The sequence below is a fragment of the Magnolia sinica genome, chromosome 1, assembly GCF_029962835.1.
Source record: "Magnolia sinica isolate HGM2019 chromosome 1, MsV1, whole genome shotgun sequence".
In the NCBI taxonomy this organism is placed as follows: Eukaryota; Viridiplantae; Streptophyta; class Magnoliopsida; order Magnoliales; family Magnoliaceae; genus Magnolia; species Magnolia sinica.
Genome location: NC_080573.1, coordinates 55,565,024 through 55,592,946, shown reverse-complemented (window position 1 = coordinate 55,592,946; position 27,923 = coordinate 55,565,024). Strand labels below are relative to the sequence as shown.

The 27,923-nt window shown below is 38.6% G+C and overlaps 1 protein-coding gene across 7 annotated transcripts in view; it reads right to left on the bottom strand.

Annotated features, from left to right (window-relative positions):
• Positions 1-18,288: 18,288 nt before the first annotated feature.
• LOC131250207 (uncharacterized) overlaps positions 18,289-27,923 on the bottom strand; it is a 124,981-nt gene continuing 115,346 nt past the window's right edge. For all 7 annotated transcript variants that reach the window (XM_058250795.1, XM_058250794.1, XM_058250793.1 and 4 more), the window contains one exon: positions 18,289-19,385. In XM_058250795.1, coding sequence (XP_058106778.1) covers positions 18,762-19,385 — 624 coding nt within the window. In that variant the 3' untranslated portion in view covers positions 18,289-18,761. The remainder of the gene's footprint in view (positions 19,386-27,923) is intronic.

The following is a 27,923-nucleotide window of genomic DNA, read 5'->3' as shown; positions in this document are numbered from 1 at the left end:
TACTACAGAGGTTATCAGCACTGGATTTGGTGATAGAAAATTCTGTGAGCCCGGTTTCCTAGTTTGGGGCATGACAATATAGGTAAATTTAAACCTATCGGAAGAATGATGCAGAATATGAAGAGTCCTCCTAGAAAAGTTCAGAATGAAAGGAAAATTTCCTACTTCTCAAAAATTGACAAAAAGGATGGAGGAACTGTTAAAGAAAGTCACTTAACTGAATCAAAAAACCAAAGAATTGATTAATCAGGCAAATTTGAAAAAAGATCGGTTAACCCTAAAATCCAAATCACCTAGGAACAACCAAGCCCCTGAGGGAGAACCTAAAAAGAATCCTACATCTCCTAAGAAGGTTGTTTCCAACTGGGTTGTGAAATCTAAAGCAAACTACCTTGTGATTCATACAGCTCTTAAAATAGGTAACATCTCTAAATGGTATCTTGATAGCAGATGCTCCAGGCATATGACAGATGACAGGACCCACCTTTGTAGTTACACCAAATTTGATGGTGGGTCAGTCACATTTGGAGATGGGAGCATTGCCAGAATCATCGGATGTGGGACTATTGTTGGGCCAGGCATGCCCAAGATTGAGAATGTTCTTTGTATTGAAGGACTAAACATAATCTGTTGAACATTTCGTAGATATGCGATAAAGAACACTCAAGTCAAATTCTCCAAAGAAGTGTGTGAGATCTCAAACCATATAGGACAATTAGACATATATCCAAGCTTTAGTTGTAATGGTTAGCCGCAATTTCAATTGGTATCTTGAGAGGTCTCCCCATTAGTGACAACTGCTATGTAATCAAAAGCAATGGAGAAAACATCCCGTCCACTAAATGTCATATGGCTAGGGACAATGAGATAGAATTGTGGCACCAAAGACTCGACCATGTCCACTACCGAAATTTGTCTCGACTTAGCTCAAAAAACTTGGTGAGAGGACTTCCCAAGATTGCAAAAAAGGAAAAGGTTGTGTGTGGTGATTGTCTAAAAGGAAAATAGATTAAAGTTGCACACAAAAATACGACCACCATAGCAACCTCAAAACCACTTGAATTACTACATATGGACCTTGTTGGTCCCACGAGGGTTGAGAGTCATGGTGGTAAAAGAGATTTTTTGGTGGTGGTTGATGATTACTCCAGATTTAACTGGGTTGCCTTTCTTAGGGAAAAATATGACGCATTTGACGAGTTTAAAAAACTTGCTAAGCGACTCTAGATAGAAAAAGGATATGTAATTGATTGAATTTGGAGTGATCATGGGGGGGAGTTTGAGAATGACCATTTTCAGAAATATTGTGATGGAACTGGAATATGACATGAATTCTCAGCACCAAAAACTCCTCAAGAAAATGGAGTTGTTGAAAGGAAAAAATCAGGTGTTGCAAGAGATGGGTTCGGTTATGCTAAACAGTAAAAATCTACCAAAAAAATTCTAAGTCGAAGCCGTTAACACCGCTACTACATAATTAACCTTAGAGTAGGTCTAAACAAAACTCCATATGAATTGTGTCATGGGAAGCCACCCAACATTAAGTATTTCTTGGCTTTTGGAAGTAAATGCTATATTCGTAGAGACCGGGAACACTTAGAAAAGTTTGACTCTAAAAGTAATGAAGGTATTTTCTTAGGATACTCCTTAAATAGTCGCACATATAGAGTCTACAATCTAAGGACACTCACTATTTAAGAAACTGTCAATGTAGTTGTTAATGACCAGCCATAAGAAAAAAATGATCATACCATTGATGTGGATGAAGTTATGGAACCATGCATAATAGGTAAATCTGATAACAAATCTACTTCACCATGAGAAGTATCAACCGTTGGGAGACATTTTGGTAATCAAGGATCATCCTCTCAATCAGATAATCGGAGATCCGAGAGAGTGTAAAAACTCAGCGGCAACTTGAGACTATAAACAGTTATCTTTTCTTCACCTCAAAGATTGAACCTAAAAATGTTGTAGAGGCTCTTCAAGTTGAATTTTGGATTAAAACTATGCAAGAAGAACTGCAGCAATTTAAAAGGAATGAGGTGTGGGAACTAGTCCTTAGGCCAAGACAAACAAATATCATCAGAACAAAATGGATCTTCAAACACAAATCTAATGAATCTAGGAATGTGGTGAGGAACAAGGCTAGACTTATCGCGTAGGGATACTCACAAATTGAAGGCATAGATTTGATGAAACTTTTGCCCCAATTGTGTGATTAGTGTCCATTAGAATTCTCATGTCCATTGCATGTGCCTTAAAATTTAAACTTTTTCAGATGAATGTGAAGAGTGTCTTCCTCAATGGTGTACATGAGGAAGAAGTGTATGTTGAGCAACCAAAGGGATTTGTTGATCCCAAATATCCTCAACAAGTATACAAGTTGAGAAAAATGCTCTACGGTCTGAAACAAGCACCCTACGTGTGGTATGAGAAATTGACGCAATTTTTACTAGACCACCAGTTTTGTAAGGGAAGTGTTGCGAAGACCTTGTTCACTAAAAAGACCAAAAATGCCTTGCTCATAGCCCAGATTAATGTTGATGACATTGTTTTTGGGTCCACTTGTGAAGATATGGCTCATGAATTCGCTGAACTTATGCAATCTAAATTTGAAATCAGCATGGTTGGTGAGCTCAATTTCTTTTTGGGATTACAAGCAAAACGGTTGTAAAATGGGACATTTATTAGCCAGACAATATGCTAAGGAATTGTTAAAACGTTTTGGACTTGTGTCTGGCCATACACATCATACTCCCATAAGTACCACACTTAAGCTATCCAAAGATCTAACAGGCAAGAGTGTGGACAAGCACTTGTATCGTAGTATGATTAGGAGTTTACTATACCTTACAGCAAGTTAGCTTGACATTTCATTTAGCGTAGGGGTATGCGCTAGATTCTAGGCTGAACCTAAGGAATCACACTTAACTACTGTCAAAATAATTAGTAGATATGTGGCTAGGTCTACTGATTTTGGGCTTTGGTACCTATTTGACATATCTACCATCATTTTCAGGTATTTAGATGTTGATTGGGCCAGTAATATTGATGATCGCAAGTCAAACAGAGGTGGTTGCTTCTACATTGGCAATTGTCTTGTGTCTTGGCACAGCAAGAAACAAAAGTCTATATCTTTGTCTACCGCCAAGGCAGAGTACATAGTAGCCGTTAGTTGTTGTGCCCAGCTTCTTTGAATGAAGATAAATGTTGTTGGATTAAGGGATTAAACAAAACATAACGACACTATTTTGTGACAATACTAGTGCAATTAACATTTCAAAAAATCTAGTTCAACTTTCTCAAACCAAGCACATAGATATCCGACATCACTTTATCTGTGAACTCGTTGAACAAAACATCACTGTGTTGGGCTATGTTCTTACTGAGAGACAACTTAATGATATACTAACAAAATCGCTGGACACCAATAGATTTAGAGACCTCCAAAAATCTATTGGAGTGTGTGCAATCTAGGTACATTATCGGCTTTACTGATATAATTGTCATATTTGAGGATTCTTGGCCTCATTAATAAATTTTGTGTACAAAATGTGTTTGTTTACTTTTGTATTTTCCTTTTATTGTTTATGAATTTTGTGTCCCAATTGAGTGTACAAGTGCTACTTTATAAGTAAATTTTTTTGTACATCTCCATGCATATGTCGAAGCATGTTAAATCTACAAATCTAGGCTAACTAGTTTGCCTTCGATGGGATGTTCAATGACATAGAAGAGTTCTTCAATGACATCGAAGGTTGTTTGCCAATTTCTGCCATTTTGAAGACCTTCAATGACATCAAAGATACTTCGATGGCATCGAAATTCAATCTTCGATGTCATTGTCGGTGATAGGTTTAAAAAGAGGGCACATAGTTTCCATTCTTCATTTCCTATTCATCTTCCTCGAAGCTCCGTCCATTCCACTTCTTCCCAGTCAGTTTTTGAAGCAACCTCAGGTGATTTTCTCCATTCTCATCTTCCAAATCGAAGGGACTCAATCATATCTTGGTAAGACAGTCCATTGTTCCCTTTCATTCCAATTTTTTTTTTAAAGTTCTATCAATCCAAGGTCTTTTTTCTCATATTCTTGGTACATTGTTTTGTTTCCTTCGATTTAAAATGCCTAAGGACAACGGAAAAAAGACGATTCAGGGGGAGACATCACGTGCAACGCGTATAAAGAAATTTGCTTCCCGTCGCACTAACCAGGCTAAAGCTTCGATGGATACCTTGTCGCTGGCGTCTCTGGCCCTATGGGAGGAAGCGCCACGATAGTGATAGTACCCTGGTTTGTCAATTAGCGTGAGTGTTGAGTCAGCTAGACTGTAGAGCCTCATAGGAAGATCAATTTATAGTGTCTGCCTCAATCGGATGTGTGCAAGCTCGCCACAAGTAAATCTAAGCCTCACATCCCATGTCCCAAAACACCTAGTATTTAAAACCCTTACAACAAGTTAGAACATCATAGGGATTTTATGTCAAGAAAGCTTTTTCAAAAATCAGAAAATCTCTAAGTTTTCTTACTCTGTCGATTTTATCGATACACAGCTCGATATGATCGACATGCACTGTTGATGTCCTCGATGACAAACCGATTCCATCAGAATGAGGACAAAAGTGTCCAGCAACCACATATATCTCTGGACGGATTTATTGATGTATTGATATTCCTATCGATATCATCGATATTTGAATCTCGAGTCCATCGAAGGTGACTCGATAATATCGACAGAAAGATCTTCGGTGCCCCTATTTTCTCTTAAGAATATCATATGTGCATCGATATATCAAAGCCCCTCGATACCATCGAAGTTCAAATCTTGATGATATCGATAAGCTCTCGATGATATCGGTCATGGGCATGAAGTTTTCGAGCAAAATATTTCAGGATAATTTATTTATGATCGAGGTTCACTCGATAGAATCGATATTCAAATATCGATGATATCGGTACAATTTTGATGGCATCGAACATGGACAGAAATTGTCCAGCAAGCTTAAACGAAAATCCCTTAGATTTATCGATGCCTCGACATAACTATCGATATCATCAACATTTAAATTTTGATGATCTCGAAGGTCCCTTGATCATTCTTAAAAACCTGAAATATTTCATAGCAAGTCCCTTTCATTTTCAAATGTCGAGGAATCGAACCTCGCATCGATGGAATCGGAGTTCGAAATCCGATGACATTGATACATGTTTCGATTCCCTCAACCAGCTGGCAATATGTTTCAAAAGTGCATGACATTTGAGTTTGTATCATCGAGCAAACCGTAGATGCTATCGAGAGTATACGCTCGATGATATCGAACTCTGTTATAAATGTGACCATTTTATATCCATTGGAACCTTTTGCCTATATAAAGGGGACTTGTCTATTATTGCTGGTAGAGAAAGAAGAGAGTGCTTTTGAGTGTTTAACCTTAGATCATATACCCAAAGCCCTTTCTCTCATGGGAGTTCATCCTCCCATCCACCCTCATCATTGATATTCAATAGAGTGGATTGGGGAATGAACTTCCACATTCAATGATCCTCCAACTACCATCTTAATGGCAAATCATTAAGCTGGGATGCCTTGAATGCATAGATAATTGGAATCACTTTATCTCCTTTATAGAAAAATATCTTGAGAGTAGGATTCCATCATTACCTTGACCCAACCCATCGCCGTGTATTGGTATATATCTTCTGTGTTGCGGATCAAGGAAGCGGACGACTCTTCATCAACAAAGGAGGAGATCTTCTACAACGAGCAAAAAGGGACTCATCTGCTTATCTGTAAGTTATCAGAGTCCAAAGGACACTTGTTATCATTCCTTTTTAGGATTGGGTCTAAGGTGCTTCTCACACCTTCAAGCCCTTGTAGGAGGTCTCCGACGGGAGTGTACGTGGTGGGTGCATTGTGTTGACCCTTGCTCTGTGGAGAGCATAAATAGTTAGGGTCTTGAGGAAGATCCTTGGCTAGTGTGCCTAAAAGTGGGTGCGTTGTGTTGACCCTTGCTCGTGAGAGCATAAATAGTGTTCCTTGTATGGATCCTTGGCCAGTGTGCGTAAAACTGGGTGCTATGTGTTGACCCTTGCTCAGGGAGCATAAACATTCAGCCTAGGTGTAGGTTGTAAAGGTTGAAGGTGAACCTGATTTAAAACCTTAGGTTTGAGGTGAACCACTATGAAACCTCCTTAGTGAAATCCGGTACACTCAAGAGTTGAGTGAGGTTACCGGGAGTGGAGTAGACAAGTAGTCGAACCACTATAAAAATGACTGTGTTTGAGATTAATGTTTATTTGTTTGTGTGATTTCCTTCTATATCTTCATATCTGATTGTCTAAGATCACACCTCATACACACACACACATAGTCATATCTATCATAAACTAGTTTGTATATTATTCATCTCTAAAATAGTTTGTGATTGGATCCTCTACCAGGCTTGGAAGCCAGTAGAGTTACTTTTGAATAATCCTAATCTATGTGTGTTATTAGGATTAGTGTGATAGGATTTTAAATTGACATAAAATTATTAAAAAGTCCTATTCACCCCCCTCTAAGACATATTGGCATATTCCCACTTCAACTAAAGCAGTCTTCACCGCCATTTCAGACAGGAAACGCCATAGAACCAAGTACTGCAACCCGCCGCACCCACCCCTAATGATTCCCTTCTTGAAAAATATTGGGGTCAGAAACTCATTCTTGAATGACAAATCAATCGTGATTGTATACGTCCCTATGGGATCGATACCATTCTTGACGCGGTCAGGTGGAGCGACGTCCTGAACTTCGGTGGTTTGACTCAAGCAGAACAAGTTTATCAATTTCTAGCCTGTTGTCACTCTCCGATACTGGACCCCCCATCGATTGATGGTACTGTGGACGACTCTACCACCCATGTCACCACAGGCCTCATCGCCCACTTGTTAGGGATTCCTTCGTCTCCCGTCGGTCTTTCGAGTCATGACAAGGACTCTCTTGATGTCCATGCATTCACAAAATTTCCATGCAATGGTGTCAATGTACCCTGGTGTGATGGGAATCCCTTAGGTTCACCGATATGATGAGTCAGTATTGAGTTCTCCATGCAATCTTTATCATGACTGTGTACCCTCATGGTACCAATCGTGTTGACCTGACTCCATTCATGATCGACATTCTTTACAGTACAATGACTAGTATCCGTATTTGTCTTCCCACTGTCATTTTTCACCAGATCGCTTTTACAGTCCAGGCCACTCGCCTAATCTATCTTCCATTCTTACAGCTTCTTTGTCTTTTATCGCTCGAGTGCGGGCTACTGCCCACCATCGATCGTTTGCGGCCAACACCGAAGTTTGTCCAAGATAATACTGAAGAATGAACCATAAGGCACTCCCTACGACCAGCTCCGTATATACCCCTCCGGATGCAATGGACAATCAAGACGCTAAGAGACTGGCATGCAGACTGAGGACGACACCTCGCGCCCTACTTCTACCATTCCTCGTACCCCTGATTCGATGCACAAACAACGACATATGCACCACCAGGATCATATTGGCACCATATTACGAGCACGGGCATGCATTGAGGAGCGTCTTGGACATTATGAGGCGCACATGTCGACCATGGAGCAGATGATCGAGTCTATCAAGTAGACGACACAGAACTTAGTCAACCTTATTACTTGTCATCCCGATGACACCGTTTCACTCGAGGATGGCCCCATGGCGTAGACGTTGGTTTTCATTCATGCTGAGTCGTGTCTGTCTTGGGCATGAGTATCTTTTTGATTGCCCAAGACTGTTATGCCCTATGTTTATACACGTTCAAAGGATGTGTTTATGATGTGTTTATTTTGGATGATATTGCTTTTCTTGGACTCTCTTTTTGGATATTCTCTCCTTAGCCATGTTTGGGCTGGTTATTTATGATAGTATGGTGGATATTTTTGTGTTGCCACTCTTATGTTTATACTCCATATGCTTATGATAGTTATCTCCCTTTACATGTTTTATTGATATTTGTCTAACTTCATTGATTCCATATATGCTTATGTTAATCCCTTTGTCAATCACTAACAAAAGGGGGAAGAAACATAACTCCCACCACCATTACACGAATATCTTTTTGTTGTTAATGGTGATGCATAAAGATAGGGGGAGCAACTCAAGTTAAGATTAATTGAGTACTGCTTAATGTAATTGTTCTGTTTGTAAAGAAATGTAATTTCAATTTTTAGGTCATGTAATCTTGAGTTGTATAATATATTTAGCGTTTGTTAGGTATTTTGTCACGTAATTGACAAAGGGGGAGATTGAAAATGCCCTTGTTTGTCAATTAACGCGATGGTTGAGTCTTAGAGTTAAGTGAGCCCCAAATGAAGAGTACAAGACTGAAGACTCATCAAGAGTGGAAGGTTCAAGTGCAATACAAAGGTAGACTAAGCCTCATGAACCTACCCAAACCCCTCTGTTTATAAAACCTCTTAAAATATGGTCCATACTTGCCTAGAATCATCTAGGAATAACCCTTGGTAGGTAAGTTAAAAGCCTAACCTTATAGCCTTTGGAGTTAAAAGTTCAACTAAAAATTATGCTTTTGTCGATGCCATCGAAGTGGCATCCAACTGTCTTCTATGTCATCGAAGACAACTCGATGAGATCGAATGAGAGCCTCATCCGTCTAGCGAAAAAACTGAAATTTTCTAAAAAAAATTCTATGACATCAAAACTTAGTGTTCAATGACGTCGAACTCACTTCGATGACATCATAAATGACTTAAAACACTCCAGCAAGCTTTTAAGGAAAATCGTAATTCTCGATGACATCGAACCAAGTTCGATGACATCGAAGGTAAATTATCGATGACATCGTAAATGGGACAAGTTTGTCTTGAGAGTTTACAAGGAAAATCATGAAACTCTTGATAACATCGAAGGCTCTTTGATGACATCGAAACTTGGATTCGATGACATCGAACTTGACTTTGATGACAACAAAAAAGTTCACTATCAGTTGAGCAAGAAAATGAAAATTTATCCTAACTAATTCGATGGCATGTTCGATGACGTCGAAACAGCTTTGATGACATTATAAATGAACCTATTCTGTCCAGTAACCTCAGAGTATTTTTCAGTAAAATCTCGATGGCATCGAGTCATCCTTCAATGACACGAAGGTCTCCTTCGATGGAATCGAAAGACACTCGATGACATCAGACAGAAACTGTCTAGCTCCTAATTAAAAATCTTGGTGCAAGGTTCAATGGCATCGAAGAAGGTTTAATGACATCGAAGGAAACTTCGATGAAATCGAACTTGACATTTTTCTGCCCCCTTTTTTTACCGTTGAGATTTCACTCTATGTAAGTTTTAGGGTTGCTTCCAAGGTTTTTAAGTGAGCATTGAAGAGAGCTTTGAGAGAGTTATTTGAGCATAAATACCCTTCTTCTCAAGCCCTCTTTCCTCATCATCATTCAATCTATGGCTTAAAGGCAATCATTGTGACATTCATTGCCTGAATTGAACTATGAACTCCGGCCTTCATTGATGATCCAATAACCTTCTTTAATGGCAGATCTTCAATCTGGATACATTGAATGCTTAGCTTGAGGAATCCGTTCTAGCTCATAAAGACCCATCATTAACTACATAAGATTTATTGAAAAACCCTTTACCTAACAACCTCGGCATCAACATCAGAGCATCTGCAATCGGTTGCGGTTCAAGGGAGTTGAAGACTCTTCATCAACTTGAAGAACTTCATCATTTGTGTTGAATGGGGTTTACTCACTTTTAGGTAAGTACTCGAGTCCATCTTGTGTCTAAAAATATTTCCTTATGTGGGATTGAGATTCAGAGTTTAGTTACCTCAAACTCGCCAAGCCCTTTCGTAGGCCTCCAATGGGAGAGTACGTATAGTGCTCTTATGTAGGACTATTTAGTATTTCTTGTGCAGAACTTATTGTCCTTGTATAGGACTAGTCAAGTGCCTTGTGTAGGCAATTTTGGTAACCTTGTGTAGGTTGTGAAGGTTTATAGTTTACCTGATTTAAAACCATTGGATAGTAAAATCCGGCACACTCTAAGAGAGATTGGGTCAGTCGTGAGTGGAGTAGGCATGTAGCCGAACCAATATATATCATTGTGCAATGTGTTGAATGATTTACTTCATGTTTTGTGATTAATTACTATGCTTTACTCATTTCTTGTACAACACATGTTTGATATTATGCCACAACGATGTATGTCACTATTTTGAGTATGTATTACACACTTATTCATGTTTAAATCTTTTTACTTAAATAATTAAAAGTAAGTTCCTGCAAAAGAATAGTTAAATTTTGAAAAAGTCCTATACACCCCCCTCTAGAATATTTAGACATATATCCAAGCTTTTCTTGTAGCGGTTTGCTGCAATTTCATTATGTGAGTTTTAAAGTTATTGTGGGACCACACAATAAGGCAGTGCTGCGCAACCGCACAATATGACAATATTGCACGATCGCATAACAAGGCAGCGTTATGCGGCTACATAAAGGAAAGTTGCACAACCGTATTTTAATTCAAGGATGTTTTGTGTGACCGCGTAGTAAGATTGAGTTGTGTAAAAATAGAATTTCACACATGCGGATGCCTATAAATACCCTATCCTCCCTCTCATTTGCATACCAGGAAGGTTTAAGAGCTCTTGAAGTAGAAGAATTGTGGAATTTAGGTATCAAAAAGTTCACGGAGTCGATGAAGAAAGAGAAAGGAGAAATGCAGGAATTGAGCCTGTTGCGCAATTGCACAATAGGGCTGCCTTACACGATCGTTTAATAGGGCTAACTTACACAAATGCATAATAGAGCTACCTTGCATGACCACATAACACTGGTCCCACGCAAATCATTCAATAAAGTCATTGTTGGCTGTGTAATTAAGGTTATGTATTATCAATTAAGTCTTTTAGTTCGAGTATCAATATGAAGCCAGGGTTTCAAACTTGTACAACTCTTCTGTCATTTCGATGGATACTTTATAGGGCCAAAATGCTATCGAAATCACTATTCTTAATTGTCACTTAAGAATAGTGAGAACTCAAATTAATGAAATCTTGAAATGTGATAAGAACTCAAATTAATGTTATAAGAACTCTTTTGTATCATGTTTTAGAATCAAAGGCAATGTAAAGAATGTAATAAGAACTCTGATTAATGAAATCTTGGATGATGAACATTACTTCTTTTAATCTTTCTTGGTTATGTTAGAATACAAATATTCCAACCCCTAAACCAAAACAACACAACATTTGTCTTAACACCATTATCTCTTCAAGAGAAGCGGTCTGAGAGGTTAATGTCTCTTCCTAGTTGGCGGGTCTGAGTATCGGATTAATGTTTAAACTCAATAATTTATGGGTCATTTCATCCGATAAGTAAACTAAAACGAGAGTCCCACTGGGCGTGCTAAGAAAAATGTTGTTGTTATTTCAATCTCGGTCACGTGATTAGTGTGGGAGTGTCGTAATTAAATGTGTGACTCAATTCAAACCAAACAGTTATGACCCCATGAACCAAGATAGGTGGATATGTCAAAAAATGACCGAATATGACTGAGATCTATTAAGATCAGTCGCCTATTCAGACACTTGCACAATGTTCCTTAAGATGATTAGGTGATTATTAGAGGGTGGGGTTCGTCCTCTGAAAATAGGTTACACCTCTGCCTTCTGTGCAAAAGATTTTTTTTTCTCTTATATATAGATAAAAATAAAGTAAAATAAAAATTCTTATGGTCGATTGTGGAGAACAATTGCAAAACACCTCTTTAGATAGAGAACTTTTTTTAGTACTCGAACTGAATCCAGCATGTGAGTGTAAACTTAAATTACAGTTAAAGTTAACAACTATTTGATTACTATTGCAGATTACACTAAGAATGTAAATGATATATAGGGCTACTGATAACACTTAAGAATGTAAATGACAGATAAAGAAAAAAATAATTGAAAGATAGATTTGGTTTGATTTTGTTGATATGAGATGACTTCTTCAGCTGAATTCTTTTGCTATTTACAGCCTTAACTTAATACTTCTCATTTTCCAATACTTGCTATAACCGCTTTACCACTATTGACCTCTTCGAGGCTTTTCTTCTTAGATTTTCATTATAGATAATATTTCCAAGCTTCCTTACCAGCACAACCACATTTTCACATACATGAATTCGATACATGCATGTATATACATCTACATGCCAAAACAGAGGCTTAACTGATGTAGTTGTTAAACGATTAGATGTCAATTTTACCTTGGTTGACTGCAGATATTCAGATATTTCTATGTGACCATTACCTTTGCCAAATGATGGTATTGCCCCCCACTCTTTGCCGCACATTTCAGCCGGCTCATTTATTACATGAACGTCACCGCATGCAGACCCATGGATAGGTGGGGTCGACCGTGATGTTGTGTCTTATCCATGTCATCCATCTGTTTTACCGGATCATTTTAAGTCATGAGCCCAAAATAGTAGCATATCCAAAGATCAAGTGAGCCCGCACCACACCAAATGGTGGGATAATGACACCACCATTGAAACCTTCCTAGGACTCACATGGATGTTTATTAGTCATTCGACCTAAGAATGAGGGAACTAGATTTAGGTGCTTGGTAGAGTGTAATGGTTTATACACATGTACTTATCAAACTATATATGTTTCATGGTTATTAAGTAATCCAACCTGTCCAAATCCTTGATTTAACTATGGATGCATCATAAGAGAAAATTTCGCTCACCCGCTGATTCTACGATTCCAAGATTGGGAGCTGAGAACCCAACTAATTTGGACATGTACAGGTCCATCATGCCGGCCGTCATTACAAGTAGGACCCCATTTTGTTCAATTCTTGGTACCACTGATCTAATGGGTGCTACCACCATGCACTATTAATGCCGAAAAACAAGGGAGAACCAAAGCTCAAGTGGGCCACATGACAGGAAACAGTGTGGATTGAACCCCACCATTGAAACATTCATGGGCTATACGATGTTTATGAGAATTCCTTCCCATTCATCTATTTTTCCAGCTCATTTGATGGCGTGGGGCTAGAAAATGAGGCCAGGCCGCTGTTGGCACTCAAATTTTTATTTATTTTTTTGTTTTTGTTTTTTTCATGTGTAGTGTGTGCGGGCGTTCCAGAATCAATAAAGTTGCTTGATCCAAACCAATCAACTTTGACCTCAAGTGCTAAAATAAGCAAATACATTTTATATGAACGTATATAACTAGATTTTGAGAAGATCGGTCACTTAGCTACTTGCAAAAAATTGTAATGATCCAGGGATAATCATAGCGTGGGATTCTTCATCCGAATATGGGTTGCGCTTTACCTTTCAAAAGGAATGAGTTTTTATAGAACTAGTGCAATTAAACAAAAGGAAAAAAATCTCAATTGGTCGCTAGGAGCGACTGTAAGAATGTGTCTCTTAAAAGAATTGTTCGTAATATTGGAAGGGGGGGGGGGGGGTGCGATGGGTTTACCACGGCTATTTATAGAGTTTTCTTACAGCTTATTCTTCTCAATGCTTTTTTCATTACTCCTGCAGTTATAATAGTTGAAGGGCCCCCTTCTAGATCATTCTCTGGATGCATTTTCCTTTTGTGAATGTTCCTCTTCTATTGGTCAGGTTCTGTGTTTCTCGGTCGTCTACCATATCTTGAACTGTTCAACCGTGTTTTTCTCTTCACTCATTAAATTTTAGATAATTCGGCCGCATTACTTCGTCAATCATCCAATGACGTGTAGCACTGGATTTATGCCAGTTATAATATCGTAAAAGGTACTCAAGATCTTTTCATCCATCTCCCTGCCACATGTCGCCTTCTTATTGACCTTTTACAGAATGGCCAGGAATAGGTTATAATAGCCATACAAAAGGAAACAATGGGATTGAACACTCATCATTGAAATATCTTGGGCCATTGTGGGCCTTGCTTTAAGCTTTGGAATTCCCTCATTTCTACTCTCATAGCCTGAAATGAGTTGAGAAAAAAGATGAATTTGGTGGATTGGGTTGCCCGACCGTAGGAGAGCCCACCATAATGTTTGTGAAAAATCCACTCCATCTATTAGATTTGAAATTTAATTTTAGGGTATGGTTCCAAAAATAAGGTCAATAAGAAGGTCAAATCAGTCAAATGAACGGAAAAAAAGTGAGGATTGAACGCTCACCATTGAAACACTCGTGGTGCCACATTGTTTATGACAAATCCACCCGTCTATCTATTTTTCAACTCACTTTAGGGCACATACACAAAAACGAGGCACATCTGAGGCTCAGGAAATAGTAGAATTGAACATCCACCATTGAAGTATCTTGGGCCATCGCGGGCCCACTTTGAGCTTTGGATCTGCCTGGTTTTAGCCATGACCTAAAATGATGTAGAAAAACAAGTGGATGGGGTGAACACATTAACGATTTAGGTTGGCAGGGCAATCAAGGTCAATCAATGTGTCAGAGGCATTTAAAGTCCGACAGGGTTACTCAACCCAGCTAAGACCAATCATGACGTCCATCAAAATTTCATTCTGTCCATAGACTTTTCATCTCATTCTAAGGATTTGATCCAAAAATGAGGCCAATCCAATGCCCAGGTATCCCAAGCAAATGTGAAACAATGGGGGATTGAATGCCCACCATTGGAACATTTGTATGGCGATATGATTTATTTGACAAATCCACCCCATCCATCTATTTTTTAAAGCTAATTTTATATCAGGGTTCCAAAATTGAGGCCGATATGAACCTCCATTGGCCCACACGATAAGAAATAGTAGGATTGAACGCTCACCATTGAAACATCTTGGGGCCATTGTGGGGTAACTTTGAACTATGAATCTATCACATTTTTAGGCCATGCACTAAAATGAACCGGAAAAACAGATGGAGAGAGTAGATTTCACATAGTCATCAATGTGGGCCCCACGTACAGTCAGAGTTAGGTTGGCACGCAAATGAATCAATAGTGGAGACTCCGAAGTGCCCTAAAGCTAGGGTAACTGCGTCCGCACGAAAATACAAAAATTCATTCGTATAGGTAACTAACATCAGGCGATTCAATATCTAATGCGAAAACTAGTGGGTCTTGAGAAATAGTTTTAAAATGGAAAGTTTTTGGTCCATAGATAAAACAGAAGGTGGTTATATATAGGAAAAACTCATTTTTTTAGGAGTTGTTTCGCACCATGAATTTTTTATTTATTTATTTATTATTATTATTATTTTTTTTTTGGACACATGGCCTAGGGGCACATGGCCTAGGGGACACATGGCCTAATGATGATATCCAAAAGCAATCATATTATCAATTGCATCACTATAATTACTTTAATACGATGATCTGCGCTGTCCAAACATTGTCCATGTAAGTCAACGATTAAAATCTTTGGTTAGTCACTCGGATGAGATCTTGTGCCCATGTCCCATTCAATACTTGGAATTTCATCATTATTGGAGAAAGTATATATATCAACGGGCTAATTACAACCATTATATCAAACATTGCATACTTACACTAATTAGAGATATTAAAGTTGATTCAGTAATTAAATTCAAACTCTTGTAAATACACTATACATAACTACTTTGGTATTATAGGGGATTCTGAATCCAGGGTGTCAAATGCAACAAGAGGATTTCAAATCTAGGGGGTTTCAAATCCGGGGATCCAAATCCAGGCTCCCAAACATGCTCTCTTTTCAACTTTTTAACTATTCTACCTCTCTCTCTCTCCACATCAAAAGAGACTCCACGTGGACTGTCCACATGGGGCCTACATGATGGATGATACATAAAAAGTGGGCCTCATATGATGGATCACCCATATTCACATGGGCCCATGTGATGGATGGTTCACATCAAAGGTGAGCTCATAATGATAAATAACTCACATGAAAAATGAGCAAGCATGATTGATGACCCACTTCAAAGGTGGGGCCCACAGAATGGACAGTTCACATTAAAGGTGAGCTCTATATGATGGGAGATGGACATTGAAGTTCGGCCCCACATGATGGATGGTCCACATTAAAGGTCGACCCTAATGATGAACGACCCACATCCAAGTGAGCCCCATATGATGGGCAACCAACATTGAAAGAGACGCCCATCAAAGGTGAGATCCACATGATGGGCAAGTAATAATGGTGGGCAATGATCCACATCAAGGTGGCCCCCACATGATGGATGGTCCACATCAAAGGTCAGCCTTAATGATGAGTAGCTCATATCCAAGGCAAGCCCCGCATGATGGATGAGCCACATTGGGGGTAGGGGCTACTTGATAAAAGGTCCACATCAAAGATGGTCTCCATATGATGGGTGATGGATATTGAAGGTGGGCCCACATGATAGACAATGACATTGATGGTGAGCCCTACATGATGGATGATCAACATCAAAGGTGGGCGCTAAATAATGGATGGTGCAAGTTAAAGGTTGGCCCCTAGTGATGAATGACCTGCATCTAAGGTAGGGCTAGCATGATGGATGGCCCATATCAAAGGTGGGGCTTATAATAAACGGTCCACATTAAAGGTTAGCCCCACATGATAGACAGCATATGTGAGGGGTACAAAATAGAGACCCGAGGGATATATATACTTATGCTATTGGAAACCAAACATGCTTTTTAACTTTTTGGCGGATAAGTATACTATTTAGAAAGTAGAAACCAAGATAAGGTAGTTGTGGCATCCGTAGCTTATCTAAAGTAACAACACCTCCTTATTTGCACAATCTTGAACACACGCCATCTCGTATCCATTGTTTAAATTATCCCCAATATTATCAAAATACCTTCGATATTATCTCTATCTCCAGCTCGGCGATGCCAATAACACTGGTAGCGATATCGATAACAATGTAGTATAAGAAAAATTCCAGCTATCCAATATGGCCAACATTTTCGACTGTGTAAATTTCAAGTGTCGCTTGTATTGCTAATGTATCGATATCTCCAAATGTATCATTAATATTTTCAACTATGTAAATTTCTCAAGTGTCACTTGTATCGCTAGCGTATTGATGATATTTCGATATCATCACAAAAAATCAATTTATTAAAAAATTTTAATTTCAATTTTTTTTGCAGACACATGGTCGATTGCAATGTTCAATTTGTTGATAACAATATCAATAATACCCCGATATTTATTATGATCATAACATTGGCTATATCAAGACCACAATATTTCATTTTCTTTTTCGTTGTTGATAATTTCTTGACGAAATATCATGTATTGTCGATATTCCAAAATATTGATGAATGTTTGGATGGAATGTTAGATGGTTGAATGGATAGATGGGATGGATGAGATGGTTGGATTGATTTCTTACAACAGTACATGATTTTAAGCCCTGAAAACTAATTATGCATGCATTTTCTTTTTAACTTTTTAATTTCCAAATATGCAAATATATATATTTTAATGGCTCCATAAGGTTTCATTGAAAGGTTCCACCATTATTCCTATGTTTTCTCAATATTTCTCACGTCTCCTGTTATCAACAATATCATGGGTAATATTGATATTGTTTCCTTATACCCATCAGCGAAACTTGTACCAATATTGATACTTCTAACACTACTCATAACATTGTAATCATTCATTTGGAACCACAGTAACAATGAAGCAAATGTACAAGTGGTTACCTTCTCACCTGGTGTGAGTGTTGGCTCGAGGGATCCATATTGCACAACCACGCTCTTCAATGTGGGGATTCCATATAACTATGATTGCCAAATGTACGTCAAATGTACGTCGTAATATATATATATATATATATATATTGTATTGATACCTGTAATGTCTATTTGTAGATTACGTTTTCACTGAGACATTGTTTTAGATTGCAGCTTATTGATTCTCCTGCCGTAAGAGAATCAGAGGCTCCACCAGCTAACGTATGGTTCGCTTTCAGTGAAGAGATTTAAAATAATTCTAATTATGCAATGAATATGAAATTTGTATGATGATCGTGTTGAATGAATAAAGCAGTTGAAGCAGCCAATACCCTTCTCCAAATACTCATGACAAGTGGTGACCCAGTATGGATGATCCATGCACCAAAATCTCCCAAATGGGAAAACCCCAACCCTTCTTGATCTGTGACAGCACATAGACAGTTATGAAATGACACATCCACCGTCCATATAAATGGCAAAAGATTCAACGGCTAGAATCTTCTAATCATGGGATTTTGTTGCATGGGCCATCCGGTGGAGTCTGCCATAGATAAAAAATTAATCATTGAACTAAAATTCCACGTACTGTATAAACTCTTGGGCCTATTTCGGGATAAATGACCTTGGCATCTTGCTGACATGAAACGGTGAAGGAGAAAATGATGTAAATCCATGACGAATGTGAGGACGACATCAACCTTTCATCAAGTAGGCTATGCAATAGAGGATCCACGGCCCAAAAACGCAACCATGGCAATCTTAACCTTCTGATTGCCAGCTTACACATGTACAGTAAGGCACGAATATGGTCCACACCGTCGGAATTCTTCTGAGTGAGCAGTTGAGAAGGATCAGTGTGATTTTTAATCCATGATCTCTCCACAGAAAGCGAACCCAATGAAAAGATTAATATAGTGTCCACGTTCCAATCTTGCAGAAACATACTTTTACACTTCCCTCTACCAAAAAGTAGCAGGAGCAACGTAAGATCGGGGAAATTTCTGTTAATACCTCTTTCAACTGTACATACTATATTAGTTATAACTCAGACTGCAGCTTTTGGAACACTATTTCCACAGAAGAAGCATCAACATCAAAACCAAAATTATCTCCACCATACTGCATGTACAAGTACTCCTTTGAGGACAATGGCGGTGGCAGAAGCCAGGCCACATCTGAAAAATCCACAGTAGGCGGCGAAGGAATGTCCTTCTTCAAGGAATAATATATGTCAGCCAAGAGCAGCCAAATGAGGTCAGGGTCAACACTGGCAAGCCCTAACAATGCATTCATAGAAGCCTCACGTAAACCAGCAATACTGCTACAGGCAATGCCCACAGCGAGACCACTGACCTTCTTGAGGACTGCTTCAAATGCCGAAGCGCTCCTTTTATTCCTAGATATGTCAGCTATCATGTTGAGTGCTGCTTCTTGGACCTTCATACTAGAAACCTCCGCCATTGACTCCGTGGATGTGGAACCAGTGCTTCTGTAAGGGAGTAATATCAGTCTCTCCTCTTTAGACATGGGCTTCCTCCGAAATGGCGATGTGCTAAGCAGTTTCCAAAAGTGTGCCCCATCAGTATGAAATCGACGAGTGAAGAAATCCCCTCCACATATCTGCACTACACTGCTAACCACACTCAAGCATCTCCTTGTAGCCTGAAGACAAAATTAATAAGTCACCAGTGACAGAAATATTGAAATAAATCAGTTCAATAGCTCAAGGAGCACAAAACACAAATTATTACTATTAATTATTATTATTTGAATCGCTGCAAGAGATAAACTGACATAAAAAATTCACACATAAGAGGACAACTCATTCAAATCTTTGAGGGCTTGTTTGGAGAAAGGAATCTCCAATTAAAGTGGTTTGGACGGCCTCTCCATTTCTGTTCAGGTGGTACCATTGTCCCACCTCCAGCTTGTGACGTTTTAGATCAACCAAATGGTCAGTATTTATGGATTAAAATCTCTGGGTGAAAAAACCGAAAATGTCAGGACTCTTACTTTATAAACAGGTCCTGATTGCCAAGCTAAATAATCCCTTCTCCTAATATAGAAACTATTGTTATTATCAAAAGAGGTATGTTAGCATTCGAACTTTGTTACCTCACACTTCCTCAGATCTTCTACCTCACTGTATGCTGAACCAGACTGTTCTAGTAGGGCCCACCTTGGATAGAGCACATACTAAAATCACACTGATTGGCAATCTTCATTGTCCACACACAGAAATGATTACAAACAACCATCCATATTTCAACACCTTCACAACGATGGTGAGGATCTCAGACCCATGGGATCCTTCCACATGGAAAATTGATGGTATGTCCAACTAGATAAATGGTCTAATTCACCCCAAGGTATTCCGTATTGGTATCGGTGGGCGTAACGGTGCCCACCGATACCGATACAGATACGGGGGCCTAACGGCCCATAACGGTGCAATTTTTTACTTTTTATTTTTGCCAAAGAAAAAAAAAATGAAAAAATATGGATTAAATCCAGAATATTCTAAGCATTCCAAATATGCATTCATTTATAAATTAGAACATGTTAACGGTGGTGTAACGGTCCACTCTTTGGTGAGAAGTTGTATCGGACTGTCTGATGAATTTATGAACCAGATAACCTGGAATTAATTGCAAACCTTTTATATTTAGTTTTCTGACTATATAATATCTATATAAATTTACTATAACGAATGTAATACCAAAACATCTTATATTTTCAAGTTTTCCTTTTATTTATAGTACTAGTGCATTGCATACTTCGCAACTCACATGCATTTTATTTCGATATATCAAGTTTAGGGACTTTTATATCCTATTATGTAATTCATATACCTAACAATTTGATATAATTTTTCCCCATAAATCTTTTTTAAAAAAAATTAAAATTAAATTGAGGTAAATAGTGTTGTCGATTCGGACTAGCTTCAAATTAATGCAATCTATTGGCACTTATCCCACTAATGGATTGGCGGACATTTATTCGACAGTGAAAAATGAAAAATATCAAATGTTCTTATTTCAAAAAACAATTGGAAAAAAAATAAGGTAAATCCATATCTCAGGTGGACTACTAGTGAGTCAGGCGGGCCACCTCGATGTATTTGTATATCAATGCCATCAATCTGTTTTGCCAACTCATTTTAAGGCATGGTCCAAAAATTCAGGTAGATCTAAATCTTCGGTGGACCACTAGTGAGTATCCCTTTAAAAGTGGGGCGCACCTCAATGCATTTGTTGTATATCCATGTGGGCCATCATTTTTGCCAACTTATTTTAGGGCCTGGTCCAAAAAATGAGGCTGATCCAAATCCTAGGTGAACCACAAAATAAGGATTTAATTCCCACCATTAAAATTTTCTTAAGACAATTTATTTTTTATTATTATTTTACTTTTTAAAAAAAATCAAGCTACTATTTGTGTTCTGCCTTCATCAAGGTCAAAGTTTATGTGACCTTATCAACAGGTTTGATGGACAATAAACATTATAGTGAACGACATGGATATACTACACATAAATCAAGGCGGGGCCCATGTAACAAAACAATGCAAGTGCACTGTTCAATGTGCACCGCAGAACACGTTAAAAAATAAATTTGAAGTGCATGGCTGTCAGTCCATTCCGTTTTCCGATACCAAAATGAGAGAGAGAGAGAGAAAGAGAGAGAGAGAGAGAGAGAGAAGAAGAAGAAGAAGAAGAAGGGCCGCAGCAGGGCCGCAACCGTAGCAGCCCGAGAAGAAGAAGGAAAAGAAGAAGAAGAAGAAAAGAAAGGAAAAAAAAAAAAAGGTATGTTTTTTTTTCCTAGTTTCTTCAGGCCCGTAACAGTTGTCACGGTACCGTAATGGCCGTTATGGAATGTAATGGCCGTTACGGGCACAAAAAGAGGGGGGTGGCCGTTACGACCCCGTAACATGTAACGGTATCAGTTGATACCATTATGTATCGGCCGTTACGGCCAAAACGTAACCAATTTTGAATACCTTGATTCACCACTGAGGCACAAGAGACAAGCAACAGTGGGAGAGCAAGAAATTGTGAGCAATGTAACTTAGACAATGACATGTGGATCACTCTCGAAAACAATTACTTCTAAAAGTTAGATTTTCTACTCTTGAAAACAATCACTTAAAAAGTTAGATTTTCTACCAAGAAAATATCATATTTTAATAGTATTATTTAAATTAGGGAGCTGATCTAGTGCCTCCATGTCATTCCTGCAGATGTGCCATACATGGATGAGATTGGAATCCTTCATTCAGTAGGTCTAGCAACAAGTCATAGACCAAAAATCACACCATTGGAAATCTTTACCCTTTAAATTAGAGGCTGTGGACTGTAAAAGATAAAAATCGGCAACTCACAATTAGTGAGAATTTTTTATTTATAAGATGGTCAGGTAGTCCAATGAAGGCCATTTTATCTCAGTGACCAATAAATGGAGTCCCCAAGATACCTGGCTCAGATCATCATACACAAGTACAGTGCATGAAAAGCCCTAACATCTTGCCGCAATACGCCTCCACACCCTCGACTGGTGAGACATGTAGGGCATCGGATACGGTGGTGTGGACAGATGGTGAGAGAAGAACAGTCATCCAGTCAAAAGTTTGGAAGGGGTAGAGAGGCTCCAAGATCTTTTAGTGGAGGAATCATGAAGCACACGTGGCAACTGCGGGGAGGGACTCGCTACTCTGCATGTGACACGTGTGGTATGTATGGACTTGTTATTGGTCGAGGGAGGCGAGATTATTCATAATCCCGTTGGCACATGTGAGGACAATTTCCAAGTAACTGAAAGCACAACCAAAGAAATGCCGAAAATCTTAAGGGTAGGCGAGAGGGCTGGAGCAGGACTTAAGTCGGATCTAGGTGCACTTTCCCAGAAAAATCAGATCCACTCGATTTTCCCTTGAGAATGGTTAGCAACTGTTCTTTGTTACATTGGGTGGAGATTCTAGATTTGTCGAGGGAAGTAGAAGCAGGGGAGTAGAATATGGTGATGGTGTTACATGAAGAACAGATCCCCGGCTTCAATGCAGCAAGTGGGCCTGCAGGGTCAATCCAAAGCGTAGCTGAACCGTTCTACGAGGCATTGGACGACAACACCATTCAGGAAGAGGAGAAATTGTGAAGTTGCGTGGAAGAGGGGTGCTGAATACAGAGGCGGTCACTCTGATTGTCCACAACAAGGCTCTGAATATTGGTATCGGCGGCCTGGCCAAAAAATGATACAATATATCAGGCCCATATTGGACATAAAATTTTTAAAGCCCAAAAAAAAAATGAAAAATAGGAAAAAAAATGAGATAATCCAAGAATCTCTCTTCTTCTTCTTTTTTTAAACCCATGTATTTAGTCAGGTATTAAACCTGCCTATTGTAAACTATGACAATAAATCAACTACCATTCAATAAATAAATAAAACAACAAAAAGAAATACAATGGTAATATTAAGCCTTAATAAAAATTAAAAAACAACAAAAGTTTATAAAAATAATTGGTAAATCTATGTTCAAACAAAAAGATTTACCTAGATCAGATCTATCACTCATATCATTTCGCTGAAATTATTTTCTAAAAAAAAATGCCAAAAATATAAGTCAAAAATAGAAAATAAAAATGTCGAAAATAAAATTTTAATCAATCCATGCCCAAAATCTATATATTTATAGATTTAAAATATTGATGATGCATATCAATTAACCTTCCATTTGAAAATGTAAATATATATAGAGTGAAATGCTCAGTTGCGCACCAGTTCTCATGCGAACTCGTGAGCACTTTTTGATACGTGATGTGAACACAAAATCTGAACCGTCCACATGATGCAACACTCTATAAAACTTTCAGGGCCCAACTTTCAACCTAATCCAAAACTCTAGTGGGCCATGGCAAAAGGAAACAATTACCTCCCTTGATTTGCCTCTCTTTTATATGGCCCACCAAAGTTTTTGATCAGGCTGAAACTTAGGCCCTAAAGGTTTCATGGGGTCCCACATCACATGGACCGTTACGCGTGCAAAGGTGCGCAAGTGAGCATGACTCTCTCTCTCTCTCTCTCTCTCTCTCTCTCTATATATATATATATATATATATGAAAAGTACAAAAAATTCTAGCATAAATAGGAAAAAAAGTATAAAACACCAAATCAAGAAGAAATCATAAATAGAAAGAAGGTTTTTTCCCCTTATTTTCAGAAAATGCCCAAAATTACATCATAAATAGAAAAAAGAAATGTAAAAGAAAAAAGAAAAAAAGAAAAGACACCAAATTGAGAAGAAATCAAGCAAGATTTGATCGACTTGGTGTTATAGTAGAAAATCGATCAAATTCCAGTAAAAATAAGCAAATAAATAGTTATTTCCAGAAATGCCCAAATAATTTTACAGCATAAATAGGGGGGGGGGGGGGACACCAAATCGAAAAGAAATCACAAAAGATTAATTCGATTTGGTGTTAATTCCAGTAAAAAACCAAATAATAATAATAATTAGTTATTTCCAGAAAATGCCCAAAAACTACAGCATAAATATAGGAAAAAAAAAAAAAGGAAAAGCAACAAAATCGGAAAGAAATCGTGCAAGATTTTATCAATTTTATCAAAATCGTGCACGATTTCTTGCAAGATTCTATCCATCCATCGGATCTCTCATGCAACCATTTATCAAATTATCTAACCATGATATAGATCATCGGACCATTCATTCATCTAGATGATTGTATACAAACTCATCTGTCCATGCATCATTTATTCCACGTACATCATGTGCGTACATCACTCGTACGCATCACAAATGCATGACCACCCATATACAAAAGTCACACGCGTGCACCCACCATCACACATGAACTCTACCACACCTCTTACTCATACAACATACATACTATCGCGGGGGAGGACGTGATGAGATCAATCACTGTCTTCATCAATCAATAAATACCTTGAATCTACAAGAGAGAATCTCGAATCCATGAGAAAGAAATGGATTTTTTAAGAAGTTTTAATTGATAGATCAATTAAAACAAATTTTAACACCTTTAAATAACCCTAAACAAACCTTAAAACTGTAATCAAAGAAGGAAACAATTTTAAAAAAACACACAAATTTCCGCCGCCTGTCGACCTATCGAGTCGACGGGTCGAAACAACCAAAATGTGTCTAGAGATATAAACTAGAAATTCTGTGATTTTTGAGCCATCGACCCGATCTATCAACCTGTTGAACTAGATTTTGACATGTCGACAAGATCTGTCAACCTGTCTAAATTGGCAGAAATTAGCCGGCAAGTAATCCGGAACATTATTTCAACCTATCTAAACTGACAAAACTCAGCCAACAAGCAATCTGGAATTTCTAGCAGAATTTCGACATGTTGACCACAAAGGTCGACCGGTTGAACTATGCTGATTTTTTGTTGATTTCTCCTTGGGCTTCTTCCGTTCCATGTGCGTTAGGAATGTGCTTGATCCCCATCCTATATCAGACCCCTCGACGTGAAAAAAAAAAAAACTCGTCCTTGAGTTTGGTTCACAATACATGTTCAACTTCCTCAAGTTTCGATATTTATTAGCATCTTCTTTGTACTCTGCAGTAGACTTCTCTGATCTCTATTAGACATCAGCATGAATAGTTGTTACCCGAACTGTCATATTCTTTGCCACAACACTCATTCCAAGTAGTTAAGACAATGAAAACAAGTCGAGTGCAAGTTTATGAACTTGGGCGTACACAACCTCAAATTGGACATTGTTGAAGACAAACTCAACCTGAGAAAGACCAACCTCCTGCATAGGGGACAATTTGTCAGAAAGTTCACTGAGCTCAACCGCCTTGAACTCCTGCAACATTAGTTTTGCATTTTCTGGAATGTTCATGGACTCCTCATCCGCTTACTTTTCTACTAATGCCACCATCACTCTCGTCTCCTCAGAGTGTTAGATGAAATCTCATTCATTCACGAGAGGTCGTTCATCCACTTTAGCGGCTTTGGATTGGTTCTCTGTTTCCATAGGGGCCACATGTATGCCACTGACGAATCCGACGGCTTGTCGCGACTCTTCAACCAAGTCACCTCTCGCCGACAAACAATATAACTTCTTTAAATAATCTCTCATTGATCGGTTATCCCGCCGACAATTTTGGAATTGGAGCAATACTTTATCGTAGTCGCGAGGGATGAATCATGCGCGCAACAATTGCTTCATCCGCGGCCACGTACGGATTGGTGTTTTCATCTGCCTCATCCGCTCGAGTTGAAGTTGTTCTTACAAAGCCGAAGCTTCGCCCTTCAACTTGTATGCTACTAATTTAACCTTCTTCTCCTCAAAAATTTCTATGTAGTTGAAGAAGCGCTGGACTTCTAGCAGCCAATCGAGGAAGTCCTCTATGTGGAGTTGGTCCTAGAAAATAGGAAGATCGACTTTCATCCTAAATTCTCGATCCGTCCAATCTGTCTGATCAATGCCTCGTCTGTGATGTGGGGGAATCATGTCGCTGGATCCCACCTTCTCGAGTACGATTCTGTGATTCACTTTCGGCATCGCCCTACAATCAATGTGAATATGCATTTCAACGCCTAACTGGGGCGGATCACCGCCACAAATACGGAGCTGCCCTAGAGCCTCTATCATGCGATCAATGGCAGCTTGCAGCCCTTGCATGACTTATCGATTCTCTTGCCGCGCCACCACGAAAGTTGTCGTCGTTAAAGAATGGTTCCTTAGAGCATCATCCATGGGATTGTGCCCAACCCATTGTTAGAAAACATTGATCCGAGGAAAAGCCACGTTCTGATACCATCTAACGTAGGGGAAGACATGATGAGGTCAATCACCGTCTTCATCGATCGATAAATACCTTGAATCCACAAGAGAAAATCTTGAATCCACGAGAAGAAATACAATTTCTTAGTAGTTTTTATTTATAAATCAATAAAAATGAGTTTTAATACCTTTAAATAACCCTAAACAAACCCTAAAATCGTAATCAAAGAGTTCTAAGCAAACAAGGAAACAATTTCAGAAAAGTACGTAAATTTTCACTACCTGTCAACTTATTGAGTTGACAAGTCAAAACAACCAAAAAGTGTCCAGAGATTTAAACCAAAAATTCTGTGAATTTCGACCTGTCGACTTCGATTTTGACCTGTCGACAGACCTGTCTAAACTGGCAAACAGAAGCCAGCAAGCAATTTGGAACAGTATTTCGACCTATCTAAATTGACAAAAATGAGCCAACAAGCAATCTGGAATTTCTGGTGGAATTTCGACATGACGATCACCAGTGTTTGAAATATCGGTTATCGCGTTACATATCGTACCCTTGGGATACGGATACGTATCGGTTATCGCATGGGATATATCGGTTGTATCGCGTAATGTATCGCTGCTGTTGGAAACATGGGGAAACATTGGAAATTGGTCGATCTTTACAATGAAATTTCAGTGATTGTTAAAAAATACATCAATACACTTACAAATCAAAACATTATAAAAAACGAGTGCACATAATAGGTTTTCTTTGTATGGGGTCCTAATCTATGCGTTGTTTAACTGAATTGATGCTAGTATATTCAAAGTCTATTTATATAATTTATAAATGTAAGAAGACATGTGAAAACACAAACAATACATTCAAAAGCAATAGAAAAATCACTAGATCAGGTTACATACATGTTTGATTTTGATTTTATTCAATTTTCCGCAACTCGGTCCTTCTCCTCCAAATCTCGAAATCGAATCTCCCATTCCATGATTTTTCATGCAACACATGAAAAACCATGGATTTGTAACAATTTGACACTAATTTAACACGATTTACAGGGGGGGGAAAAAAAGGATCAAAAGAAAAGCTCACCGGATCGAACATGTGGGATATATCTCACTACTTGTGCGTTACGTATCGCACAGGTGGGATACAAGATATATCGTGGGATATATCGGCCGATATCGTCGATATTTAAAACACTGACGACCACAAAGGTCGACCAGTCGAAATATGTTGAATTTTTGGCAATTTCTCCTTGGGCTTCTTCCGATCCATGTGCATTAGGAACATGCTTCATCCTCATCCTACATCACATACCCTACATATACCTCACACATGCAGACAACACGTGCAAACTCACATGCATCACGCAAACCACATACATGTGCCCTTCCACATCCACACCACACGTG